This window comes from Ambystoma mexicanum, chromosome 10 (assembly GCF_040938575.1).
Source record: "Ambystoma mexicanum isolate Mex_15411 chromosome 10, UKY_AmexF1_1, whole genome shotgun sequence".
NCBI lineage: Eukaryota > Metazoa > Chordata > Amphibia > Caudata > Ambystomatidae > Ambystoma > Ambystoma mexicanum.
In genome coordinates, this window is record NC_090932.1 from 1270365713 (window position 1) to 1270379566 (window position 13854).

The 13854-nt window shown below is 45.8% G+C and overlaps 1 protein-coding gene across 2 annotated transcripts in view; it reads left to right on the forward strand.

Moving 5' to 3' along the window:
* The window catches only part of RASAL1 (RAS protein activator like 1), a 1443380-nt gene that overhangs the window by 1107184 nt on the left and 322342 nt on the right, over positions 1 to 13854 (forward strand). For both annotated transcript variants that reach the window (XM_069619245.1, XM_069619246.1), the window contains one exon: positions 4798 to 4990. In XM_069619245.1, the coding sequence (XP_069475346.1) occupies positions 4798 to 4990 (193 nt within the window). The remainder of the gene's footprint in view (positions 1 to 4797; positions 4991 to 13854) is intronic.

The window sequence follows — 13854 nt, forward strand, 5'->3', positions numbered from 1 at the left end:
TGTGCTAGAAGCAGTGGTTGATGATACTTTGGCGCATGGCACGCCCCTCCTGTACATCGCCTCCTCCATGTGGTGGCGCCCCATCTGCACCCTCCTCATCCTCATCGTCAGGTGGTTGCAGTTCTGCGTCAGGGGGCAGGGGCACATTCCGTCTGACGCACATATTGTGCAGCATGACACATGCCATGATGATCTTTGCCACCTTCTCATGGCCATACAGGAGTGCCCCACCAGACCTGCTGAGGCTTCGGAACCGTGCCTTCAGGAGGCCGAATGTCTGCTCTATGACCACACGAGTACGTGTATGTGCACGGTTGAAGTCCTCCTCGTGCTGGTTCTGCGGGTTCCGGACTGGCGTGAGGAGCCACCTCTTCAGGGGGTAGGCTGCATCACCTGTATGTAGGCGAGAATGTATGTGTCAGTCATGTTGTCTGATCAGGAACATGATGTTCCACCATGGCTGGCATGGTACTGTTACCTTGGCTCACTTCTACATGCACTAATTGATTCACACTATGCAACCAGTATATGCTCATTGCTGCCATGGCCTGTTTTGCATGCCATCACCCTATGTATGCAGAGGGGTTTTGTGCATTGTGAGTGCCCTTCCTCTGTATCCGTTCTCTGTGTTACTCACAGGCCAGTGGAGTATGCATCATCCCCCCCCCCTTTCTGCCAGGTGGAGTATGCATCATCCCCCCCCCCTTTCTGCCAGGTGGAGTATGCATCCCCCCCCCCCTTTCTGCCAGGTGGAGTATGCACTGGTACGTCATTCCCATGCCCACTTCCATGACATAGCACTCACCGAGTAGCCAGGATCTTGGGCCTGCATGTCGCTCCATGTAGCGTGGTATTGTGGAGTTCCTCAGGATCATGGAATCATGGGTTGATCCGGGGAATCGGGCACAACAATGTGTGATGATCTTGTTGGAGTCACAGACCATTTGCACGTTGATAGAGTGGAACTGTTTCCGGTTGCGGTACGGTACCTCCATGGCACGTGGAACCACCAATTCCACATGGGTGCAGTCGATGGCACCAATGCAACCGGGTATGCTGGCTAGTGCATGGAAACCCACTTTGGTGTTTGCAATCTCCTGGGCAGTCCGTGGTAATGAGATGTGGTCGTCTGTGTGCTTGAGGAGGGCATCGAGCACTTGGATGAGTGTTCGTGAGAATAATGGTTGTGAAATGCCATGCAGGTGCCCCACTGTGTGCTGGTAGGTGCCTGTGGCCAGGAAGTGGAGTACAGCCACTACCTTCAGTAGGGGGGGGATGGCGGTTGGACTTTCTATCATGCTGACGATGTCATCGTGTATCATGTCTACGATGGCGGTGATGGTGTCCCGGTCCAAACGGTACAGGGTGTGGATCTGCTCAGCAGTGAGGTTGTTTGGATTGGCTCTGATGCGTGGGATTGGGGGCTGCCTGCGTGGTGGCACTGGCTGTGCTGGTGGGGCTTGCTGGGCCTGCCTTGCCCTCCTTCTCCTCCTGCGTCTCCTCTGTGCTGCCTGTTGTTGTTGTTGTTGTTGCTGTTGTAGTAGCACATGCATTGCTATCAGGTCCTCCAGCCCCAACATTGCTAGTCGTATTGGCATCATTGTGGAGTGTGACTGGGTGTGGGTAGGGGTGGGGTGTGCTCTTTTTGTACTCCCCTGAGTCTGTATTGCCTTCACCTGTGCTGTTTCTGTGCACCTGTGGCAGCTGCATTCACTTGAATTGGCCCTTTACGGTTGGTTCGCGATGGCGTTATTTGCACCATGGCGGTAAGGTACTTTGCGGCCTCGGTGATGGCGTTAGGTGCATGTCCGCTTGGGTCGGCATTTGCGTGCCTTTCCGCCATGGCGCTAAGTACGGTGTGGGCGGTCGCGTGCGCGCACCCTTAGCGCAGTTAGCGGCAGCGTTAACTACGATGCCGCTATTGGCATCGTAGTTTACGGTCAGGAGTCATGATCGGACCTGGCGGAAAACGATGGCGGTAAGCATTTACCGCCATCGTTTGTCACTTAGCGCCAGGGTCGTAATGAGGCCCATTGTTTCGATTGGAACATATGAGGGGGAGTAATACAAGTGGGAAGAAGCTCCTCGCGTGTTCTTCTCTGTATCATTGATATGGAGATCTTTTAAGCAGGTTTACTGACACTATGTGATGTGTGGGCGCAGTTGCTCAGAGATATACACCCATCTAGCACCTTGTAGGTTAAAATGGATGTATCTTTGATTTGGTTTTTAGCTAGTTAGCTACTCTTTCCTATCCCTTTTCTAGGTAGGTGGCACATCATTGTCCTCTAAGGAGAGGCACTATGGGTGAAAGCAAGTTATCCTTTCTTTGTGTGAGATAGAGTCAGTAATAGGCAATAATCAAAGAAATCTTTAGTAGAACTTGGGTTCCTGTCCCTTTTGTGTTATAGAAATAGTGGGCGTTGGATGGAATCCGTGTGCTCTTGCTTGGTCTCCATAGTGTCTGAAGAAAAACACACCCAGGAGAGGAGGAACTGGCTACATGAAAATGGAGACTGAAAAGGGGGTGGGCTAGAGGTCTTTTGGACCAGGGGAAGTCCTGGCCTCCATGAGGGTAGCTCAAATACAGATTGGCTAAGGGGGGCAGCCGACGTAGAGAGTCATTGGGAGCAGGGGGCAATTCTTAAACAGGAAAGACAGGGTTATAAAAAGCAGACAGTTTCAGTGGAGGATGAAGGTTTTATAGGTGATGTCGGAAGTGGACAAGTTGGACCAAGAGACCAGTGAGAAGGATGTAGCAGATGAAGCAGGCACGGGAAGAGCCTGTTGGAGTGCTGTGAGAGCAGAGTGAAGGTGAGGTGTTTAGCGACTGAGAGGGTAGTATCAATTGGGTTGTGAGGGAGTGAATGAGAGACTAACTGAACAGGGTTTTCGAGCGAGAATTGACGGGAGAGGTTGAGGGTAGGTGTGAGAGAGGCTCCACTGAGAGGCAGGAGGGGAGAAGAGAGGCAGATGAGATGGTGGGAGTGAAGGGTTTGGAGAGAGGGAATACCAGAAGGGGGTTGAATGCGGAGACAGGAAAGTGGAAAGAGAGAGAGACAGAGACAAAGACAGAGAGACATAGCAAATGGGGTAAGACCAGCCAAAAGAGCATAGGGAGAGTGGAGGGATCAGTTGGAGGGTGGAGGTAGGAGGGGTGAGAGAGAACAGTAAGATCAGGAGAAAGAGTGTGGAGAGAGAAGGGGGGTTGAGAGAAGAGAGGAGACAGGCAAGTGAGCTAGAAGCTGAAGCTATTAGGAGAAGGGCAACAGAACAACTAGACTACCCCTTTAGGTCTTTAGGAAGTCTGTGAGGGAGTGAGCCGGTTAATGCTTTGGCCTTGCGGTCTTGCTAGGGTGAGGGAGAGACCTAGACAGGGGTACCCTGGATGTAGTAAATGAATCTTGTGAAAACATTGTGTTGCAACAAGGAGCCTGGGCTGGGGAGGTGTGGACTCACTTCAAGGTTCAGGAAACGGTGTAGGGACCGCCCCTAGCCTCGAAACCCCAATTTCCCTGCGTACATATATCTTTCTAACTTATGAACGGTTGTAATGAAGTTCATTGAGCATCTTGTCACCTATGTTAGCTACTGTACAATTTAAAATAATACACAGGAGGGTCCTTAAAGACCAGTCAGTGCATTATACAGCAAATGGGGAGAGAATTTGGGCATCTGAGATGCCTCCTTTTAACTCTCTTTCGCTTTGGGGGTCACATTTCTTTGCCTTAACTTGAAGGAAATGAGTACTTTAGACCGTCAACATAAGAGGGAAGGCTTTTCATTATGCTTGACGGTGTTACATTATTTAACTCCATTGTTTCTGTTGAGGTGAACATTTTATTCTGGCTATTCTATTCTAATTCTAGCCATCCTGAATTGGCATTCTTTAATTTTGCTTACTTTTTGGTTTGAACTATATTTCTTTCTGTTTCATTTGGAATGATGTTTGTATTTTGTTGATTGTATTTCAGTTATTTGTATTGTGCTATGTTGCAATGTGTGTTTTGTTTGTGTTCTAGTATATACAATAATAAATATAAATAATAAATATAAAGACATTGCTGTCCTCAATAATTAGAACAAGTGGGAAGAAATTGAGCTATCAGACAAGCATGAGCCTACCTGAAAAGAAATAAGGATTGACTTTGGTTTATTTTTATTGCCACTGTTTTGTAAAGGCATCCATCCAAGAGAGAGAGAAGTGGAGAGAGTATTTGCATGTGCTTTCCCACATTTGCACATCTAATGTTCTACCTGGCTAACACATCATTATCTACCCAGAGCTGAAACTGGCAGGGCAGGGAAGCAGGGATACCAGTGCTGCTATCTATTGCGAGGACCATGCAGATTCCTTGGAATGTGAAGGATCACGCCAAAAGAAGGTCCCCATTCTGGGAAACCATGGTTACTTTGATGCCATAAGTAGAATCATAAGGTGACAACCTCATCGGCTAAAAGGTTTGCTTTGTTTGATGGAGTAAGAAGGATCACGCCTCTGATGCCATGAGAAGAATAATTCCCAGAGTAGTTGACAACCTCATAGGCTAAAATGGTTGCCTTATTTGATGGAGTAAGCAGGAGCATGTCTCCATAAGTCATTATATCAAGGTTTGAGATGATTGTTTGATTTGGTGCAATAATATAGATAACATAAATACTTCTGAATATCTCAAAACCTAGAAACAGTGGTTGTGTTTGAAGGAAGGTAGGAACACAGCCCAGGCAGGTTAGTATTTTTAATTTTGGATATGTTGCTTGCTTTGTAAAAAATCTTTATTCTGTCTCAATTGCCAGGAGGATCTCGTTTAAGAGTTCCCTCTCAGAGAATCACATACGGGAGAGCAGCCTGGAATTCCTGAAGGGATATCTGAGCGACATCATGGACACCATCATAGGCTCTGTTGAGCAGTGCCCTCCGATCATGAGAGTGGCCTTCAAGCAGCTGCACAAACGGGTTGAAGACCAATTTCCAGAGCCTGCCAATGAGGTAGGAATGATGTCAGAAGAGAAGAAATATGTAAAGGAGGATGGGGGGCCGTAAAACAGAGGGTCAGAAGAGGCGATAGAGGAATGGAGAGGGTAATAGCACTTTACTTTGCATGATATGTGGCGCCATTTCAGAATGTGAGAACAACCAACATACAAGTCAAAGACAAAAGCAACGTAGAGTAGATGAGGTTTCTGCAGAATATGAAAAGGTTTTAGTAAAGGAGTAACACAGGCATGGCTAAATCATTCAGCACTTTGGGTGTTAAAGAGGAACAAGTGAAAAGATTATTGAGTGAAGCTGAAAAAGAAGAAACCAGGCATACTTACATGGCAGAGCACAGAGGGTTGACGGGAAGTGTAGGGGAGGAGAGCAGATATGGCCAGAGTTGGGGCCAACCATTTGAAAATACACTGAGAAATTGATAGCTAAAACACAAATTAAATGTTAACTAGCAGAGATAAATAAGAGATAGTGTTATAGAAGCACAGACTCTAGATCTTAACAGAAGGTGAATGCCATAGATAAAGTAGAAATTAATTGCTTTTTTGATACAAAATGAAACACCAAGATGAACAGATAATAATCAGTGGTCATATCACGATAGAATTCATAGCCAATGTTTTTCTACGCAGACATTCATGGAGGGGTTGTCGAAGGGAATTTTGCGTGCCTGAAAGGAGTGGCATAGGGAATTGTGTGGAGGGGTGGGGGCCAATGTTTCAGGAGGGTTTACAGGCGGGGACAATAAGAGGGAACCAGGGCAACTAAAAACAGGAGGCACTATGAAAGATACAGTGGTGAATTTTTGGTGATGAAAATATTGGCTTTCAGTATTTAGATAATAAAACCATGTAGGACTAGATAGTCCAGGAGTAATCAACATGGTAAAACACTAAAGTGATCATTAATAAAGTTGCAGTATCTTGGAAGTACGAAAAAAAGAAGGTATATTTAAGGCTAGAGATTAGTAAGTGTGAGGGGCAGAAGATGTGTGAAGGGGGAAGTTGATAGGGAGGCTTGAAAGCTCAATATACTGTGCAGATGTAGAGGGACAGACTATAGGTGGAAGAAGGTTTAAAGATGAACAAACGGGTATAAGAATCAGAAGCAGATAAGAAAGTTATCTTGAGTTTTAATGGTGTAAAGATGCTGCTACTTGAAGACATCAAAGGCTGCAGTGATAATCAATAGTTCCTATAGCCTTACAGAGATGGAGTTGTCCAGTCCTCTCTAAAATCATCCCAACAAAAAGATGGCAGTCGCACTGGGACAGAAGGGTTATGTAGCCTTTCACAAAGACAGATAAGTAGTAGAAGGATCCCCCTTTTGTCTCCATCAACATTTTGACAGGTGGACATGCTCCCTCTGGTCTTAGTCACGCCCCCTTTTGATATGATTTGATATAAACTTAATATGGATATGGAAGGTTGTTAAGAGCTTGTAGCATAATCTGTGAAAATAATAAAAGGGCTGCATCTGGAGCAACGACAGAGTTCTACTCTGTGTTTTAACTTACAACGTGTGATTAAAAACATAGAAACTGTTTCTTTAGCCCATATCGGATTGCTGGTCTCCACCACATCCTAGCATTACAAGTCTGAATAAAATAACTTTTTAAAAAATCAACAAGCGCTCAGTGTTATTATACATGATAAATAGGAACACGTAATAATGAGCCAGACCATTTTATGTTTTTGAAAAAATATTTATGTATATAAAAAGACATATTTAATACAGAAAGGAAAAAAAAGATTATACACAATCAGGTCAATGCAGAGAGAAAAGGTTTTAATGCAAAGAAAAATAAACATGCAGATTCAAACAGCCAACTCTCAGACACTCAGCTAGGATGGGTGCATCACCTGTGTGACCTAGATGATTTAAAGGTAGAGACGGCAGGAGCGCTGTGAAATAGTAAGGGGGTTGAGACATGCAAGACAATGCTTCACACTTAAAAACTGTTGTGGCCTCTGTCACACGCTGCAGCTCGGCTGGGGACTCAATACAGTTACCTATAGCATTCCTTGATTGAGCCTTGGTAGCCGCGCTGTACCAAATGTATAACCACTTGTGACAACAAAGCAGCGAGATCCGTGGAGGTTCCTTGGGCCTGCATCCATAAGCCGATACATTTCCAGGACACTGATTAACTAGTCACATTGTGGAATCATAAAAGCCACCTGTGCTCATTGCCAAATCTGAAGAACACCTCTGCCGCATTGGTGCCACCAATCCATCAGCCCTTGGTTATCTGGCAAAAACGTGCACCCCCATCCTCGGACCCCGGGCGTGTTCCATCGGCCGCACACATTTCCATAAATCCAACAGGTGATGCTTGTCGGTTGGCACAGGTCGTTTTTTCAGAATCTGCCTGCTGCAACATCCAGTCAGTGGTTGGAAGACATCCTGGCTCTGAATAAGAAGAATATGGATTCAGAATAGGCCATTTTTTACACAGAAACAGTCTTCCATTAATACATAACACATCACAAAACACCTTAAACCCGGTATAACAGCCTGGTACTTGCCACCCTTAAAAATCTACCTTTCCAGCGTGTTGTGCATAAATAAATCTTGGCTATGTCGTTTGCACAACATGTGTGATCTTTAACACATACTCAAATCCACCGCAACTTGGGGCATGTCAATATTGTATAAAACACTGCAAAAGTTAGAACCGTATTTTAAATTGCTAGCATATAATTAACAAAGCACTGCTTTAAAAGATGTGGGCCAACACTCTGTGCTTCCCTTGCAGTCAGAGAATGGAAACATTTTGTTTTATTTTGTGCCAGTATGCGCGCTGAATAAAATAAATTGTAGCGCCTACTGGGAAGTACAAAACAAATCCAGCACAATCTAAAACATGAACTGGTACAATCATGAAAACTTAAAAGAAGTCAGCTTTTACACATCACCAAGCATCTCAAGCTTGGCATAACACCCTGTTACCTGCCACCCTTTACCAAATCCACCATTCCAGTGTTTTGTGGGAATAAATCTTGACTATGCCATTTGCGCAACATGTGTGATCTTTGGCAGATACTCACTTCAGATTGCATGCATTTGAATACAATCTGATTATTTCACACACTAAAAATATTTCATCAACTTTATCAGTGCTATGAAACTAAAACACTACATTGTGTGCGTGCATATATGCTGTATCCCAAAAAGAATTTTATTCCTGGCCTTTCAAGAATTTGACTTGAACGAGTACAGTCAGGGTTTATTTCGTGCAAAGACTTTGGCTTTTTTTTTGTAAACTAATGTTTAGGACGGCTATAAGGGTGGCAGTGAGCCCATAAAAATAAATAAATAAATAATGGAATATTAACTAGAAAAGCATTCTTTGCAGAATATAAAAAAGTTTACACCGTGAGAGACTCAGAGAAATTCCACACTCGTCATTACTAAAAAATGTAATTGTTTCTATGCTGGGTCGCTGACTTTGCTGTCTTGACCTCATACTTTCCAAGCTTTAACATTGAAGTGTCTGATTGATTGTGTAGCCGCACCATAAACACTTACAAAAAAACCCTGAATAAAAAAAAAAAGACTTGGTCATGTTGGTAATGCTTTTAAGAAGCTGGTGATGGCTATAACCGTGGGCGTTGTACCCGATATGAATGATAGTTTATTTATATAGCGCCTATACACAATATGTTTCAAAGCGCTTCAAAGCAAGGGAGGGGACAAGGCAAAATACAATCGCATTCTTACAGGCCATAAACAGTAAGGATGTGAAATTAACTATCGTACTCGGCCTGGCGACATTTCAGATAGTGCAAGAACTAAGACAAAGTTAAGGAAGGGAGGGGGAGAGTGGGAAGGAATTGCAAACAGACAGGCGACCTGCGTACTAGGCCTGACAACATTACTGGTAGAGCCGGAGAAAACAAAAGGTGAGGGAGGGAAGGAACAAAACAAGCGACTACTGTACTAGGCCTGACAACATTTCAGATAGTGCTGCATGGGGCGGGGGAGGAAAAAAAACAAGTAAGGGGAGGGGGAAGGAGACAGATGAGGTTGCTATCATACTAGGTGCAGGGACAATTCTGATAGAGTAAGTGCATAGAAGAAAGTAAGGGAAAGATGGGAGGAGATAGGAAAAGGGAGAAAGGGAGAGGAGGAGAGAACAAGGGAGTAAGCAGTCGAAAAGAGTAAAGAAGCAAGAGGGGAGAGCAAATACAATTGCATCATAAGTGAGTAGTAACACATAATGTTGCAAGCCTGGATACAAGATGAAGATGGGAACAGCATGATTCAGGGCCACCATGAGAAAGGGTGACACACCGTGAATCAATGAAGTCCATAAAAGTCAAACACAGCATTGGCCACAAGACAGTGATGGTGAAACCAGAATGTATCAGGACACACTCCTGCAGAAGTAGGCTGGAGGGGGAAGAGCAGGGTGGAAGAAAAAAGCAAACCAGGCAACACCTGTGTGCGAGAAGGGGTCGGGGCGCAGGGGAACATCACAGGGGGACCAAAGGGGTGGGGATGGCCTGTCGGGACAGAGCAAGTAAACACATGTTGGTGGATGCTTATCTGCTGCCTGAACAGGGGTTCGGGCCCTGGATCCTCCTGGTCCAAACAGGTCCAAACAGGAATTGCCCTTTTCTTTGTCTGCCCCTCGCTTCAGACACCCCCAGAAGAGAGACGCCCTTGATCTAAGCGCTAAGAGCAGGAAGGGAGAGGCAGTGCTAAGAAGGTGGGCAGGGCTTAGACCAGGTGACCAAGATCCACTGGCACCTGCTCCCCATCTGCAAAGGAAAAGAGGCTGGAGAGCTCCTTAAGAAGGGAAAAAGAGCGGCAACCAGGAAGGCACCAGGTGGACGGGCTTGCTAAGTGGGGGAAAAGAGCGGCAACCAGGAAGGCACCAGTGGGCGGGGCTTAGGCCAGGTGACCAAGATCCACTGGCACCTGCTCCTCATCTGCAAAACAAAAGAGGCTGGAGGGCTCCTTAAGTAGGGGAAAAGAGCGGCAACCAGGAAGGCTCAAGGTGGGCGGGCTTGCTAAGTGGGGGAAAAGAGCAGCAACCAGGAAGGCACCTGATAGACAGGCAGACCATACCTGTTCTGTCTCCCCACTTCAAAGGATGACAAACATGTGTTTAGATAATCCCACCTTAAACCCTGAACCGTAGGGCAAATTATTAGTAGGTGTTTGAGGGTTTCACACTCCAACTCATCCTTACAAAAGCGACATCCCTTTTGATTTGCTTCCAGGTGGCCAAATCTAATCCTTATCTGTTTTGTTGGGTAATAATTCCAATGAAAGTGCAAAAAAGCCAACCTTACAAACTTAGCTGGATAAATTGGCAGAAAGGGTGCCATTGTTCCTAATTTCTTATGGCCACCCTGTAGGTAGGACAGGGAGGGGTATGCATGAATTTTCTCCAGTGTACAGATCCAATCAAATTCAAACAAGAGTTTCTTGACTTTACAGGGGTTGTCTCTTAACTCGACCATTGAGCTGCAAACCTCCAATAAACAAGCACTGCTCTAGTTGAACACTTCATTCAACCACTTATAGATAGCTGATTTGAGGATAATTTTCAAATCCTCAAATAGGAAACCAACTGGTGGGCTAAGGAAATCTACCACTGTGCCCTCGTAGTAAGGGAAGTAACTCATATCGAATTGAAAAGATTGGGATAGAGTTGGGCACATGCAGGACTCTACGCCAAACCATAGCTTCCAAGGTAGGCAGCACTTCCAATAATGATAGGGGATATATATCATTAAGATACAGGATTTTAGGGACAATTTTCCCTTTGTAGTATTTTAAGCACGGTTTTAAGGTGTATTCACCATAGCACACATCAACCCTCTGCAATTGATTCACCAGTAGAGAAGTTCGACCCCTGAGCCACTCTTTTAGCCTTATCTGGTCAGGTCTTGCCTGCAGATAGAAATCCAAATAGATCAGGGACTCAACCTTCGCCACCTGTTCACGGCCCACATGCCATCGAGGTGGTTTTCTTCTGGCCCCTTGAGCATTGCAGTATTTTGGTCTTTGAGGTATTGAGTTAGAGGGCATGCTTATTCATCTATGCTGCAAACGCATCCATGAGCCTCTGGAGTCTTACCGAGTCTCTGGAGTGATTTAGCAGCATGTGAATACTGGAGTGTGAACACAAGCCAATTATTAGCCTCAATAATGCCCTGGGAACTCCCCATTGATGCAGTTTGGACCATAGGTACTAACGGTTCACAGCATTAAATTCTGCTGTTAAGTCACTAGAGGCAATATATATTGAATCGTACTTCCCCTCCCAGACCAAGTGCTGAACAATTTTAACTATCAGGCCATTTAGTGAGGTTCTTAGATTGGCATGGAAACCAATTTGCCATTTCCCCAATCTACCCACCTCTACAGCCAAGGCCTCCAGATGGGACACCTTGCTGTCCGCATCCAGGAGGGCAATTGCTCTGTAGTTATAGGGACAGGTTCTCGCACCATTCTTATAAATAGGAACAATATTTGCCATGGACCAAGGGATGGGATACTGATCCATGCTCACCACACTCTCAAACAAGATGTTAAAGGTTACTACCCAGGCTTCGGAATAATTTTTAAACAGAACGTTCGATAGTTTGTTTGGACCCGGGGCACAGGATGAACTGATCCTCTTGATCGTCTCCAGTATGTTATTATAGTAAAAAAGAGCAAACTCCATCCTAGCAGTTGGGCTCCATTCTAACAACGGGAACATAAAACGCCAGTAGGCCTTGCATACAAGATTGAGAAGTGCTGGACCCGATCATTTTCAGCTATAGCATTGATTTATTTCCCCATTTGGAGGGGTCAGTATTATTCAAAAGTCTCCAGAATACCTGAGCATTCTTATGTCTTAAAATAGTAAATACTACTTCAGCATCATCCTGGGACCTCTTTCCAGGGCTATTTCTAGACCAATTCCTAAACGACTGACGTGAGCATCTTATCAGATTCTTTTTTGTGTCGGGAGTGAGATCGGCCCATTGATTTATAGACCTAACCACTTTCCTTAAGTCACAGTAATGCCCCGAGCAAAGCGAGGGCCTTAACAAAGGCCCCGGGGCATTACCAGAGTCGGTAATGCCCCCGCGGTGAGGGGCATTTAGCTATTGGTTCCCCAGCCTGCAAGATCTGTGTAACCGGGGCACTAAAAGCATTTGTTTGTCCCCAAACGCTGTGGCATTTTGGGACAGAAAAAAGAGAAAAAATAATTACCATGAAAATGGCCGCCGGGAAAGGCAAAACGGAGTCCGTTTTCCCTTTGCATTGCGGCCATCGGGAGCGGACACGCTGGGAAGAGAAGCGTTCCCAGTGCGTCCGCTACCGAAAAAAAAGAAGGTATGTGGGGCTGGGAGGGCACAAGAGAGGGAGAAAAAAAAAGGAACGTACCTGAGTCCCCGGCGGGGGACGATGGAAGCCTCGAGCCGTGTGGAGACTCGGAGCAGGGATGGCCCTGCTCCGAGTCTCTGCATGGCTGGAGGCTGTCATCGTCCCCCACTGGCGACAAAGCAGGCTGAAGGTAAAGGGGGTGGGGAGGACGGGGAGGTGGGATATAAGGGAATACAAAAAAAATAAACCTGAGTCCCAGGCTGTACGTGAAGGCAAATTCTTAGCCGTGGGGAGGCTCAGAGCGGGGATGGCTCTGCTTCGAGCCTCCTCATTGGCTGCGGGGCTACCATGCCCCTCGCCGTGGAAAAGGCGGCTGGAATCCCGGCCGAGAATCGAGGGATTCTCGGCCGGGTAAAGACCCGGCGAGGGCCAATCAGAATGCTTGTTTCATTCTGATTGCGCCCTCGCCGGGTACTAATCTGGGTTAACGTGACCGGACGTTGGTTACACTGTATTAGGTCACTCATAGAGGCTCAAAATTGCTGACCAAAAACACAACGTTTTTCCAATCACTAGAAGAAAATGTAAGAACGCCTGCTAAAGAATGATTCACCCTAGTCACCAAAACAGCGTTCCAGCTCATTGGATTCCCTGCTGGGTTAGTACGCAACTCCGTCGGGCCAGAAACATCTAGACTCTCAACAGGATTACCCAGTTCAAATTTCACTATCAGCACAGAATGATCACTGAATGGGGAGGGGACAACACTCATCAAGCAGCAGTTTTTTTCCCACAAAAATGTAGTCTATGGTTGAGTGCACTCTACCCTTGGACCAAGTCGGACTATGTGGAATGTCTCCTTGTACAGATCCATTCAATTGCTACAAGCCCAACCCTCTCATGCATCACAGCCATTTAAAGTTGCCCACTTAGATTATCTGGGCACCAACATATTGTTCACACCAAGCATTAATAATCTCTGTCAAACAATCGAGAGTGGAGACCAATCCCAAGATTTTCTCATGCCAATATACATTTATGGTCAGAAGGTTAGAAATCACGTCTCCCAACATTTGCACAGGAGTGGCTTGGATACCAAAGGAAGAGGCCACACTCGTCAGGACTACGGGACTACTTCCTGATCTAACCAGTGTTAGGAGACTACCATATGAGCGGGCCATTAACCCACGTCTTGCTGCTTGACAAATGACAGTGTATCCGTCAAACGCTGGTTGATACATTATCCAGGTCTCCTGAAGGCAGACCACCATATGCAACTTCAATTCAAGACCCACACCCAGGTTAGTGAATAAGTGGGAATGGCCCCTCCTATTCCATTAAAAAACGGAAAAAGGGACTCACTTCCACCGGTGTTTGACCACATATTAAATTGCTTTTTAACCTTGTGTCGCACTCAAAAGCCAAGACCACTCCCTGGACTCCTCAGATATCTTCGTTTTGCACTTTAAGGCTAAAATGTCCTCACTAAGTTGTTGATCACACTCCCACCTCTTACTTACCGTGCC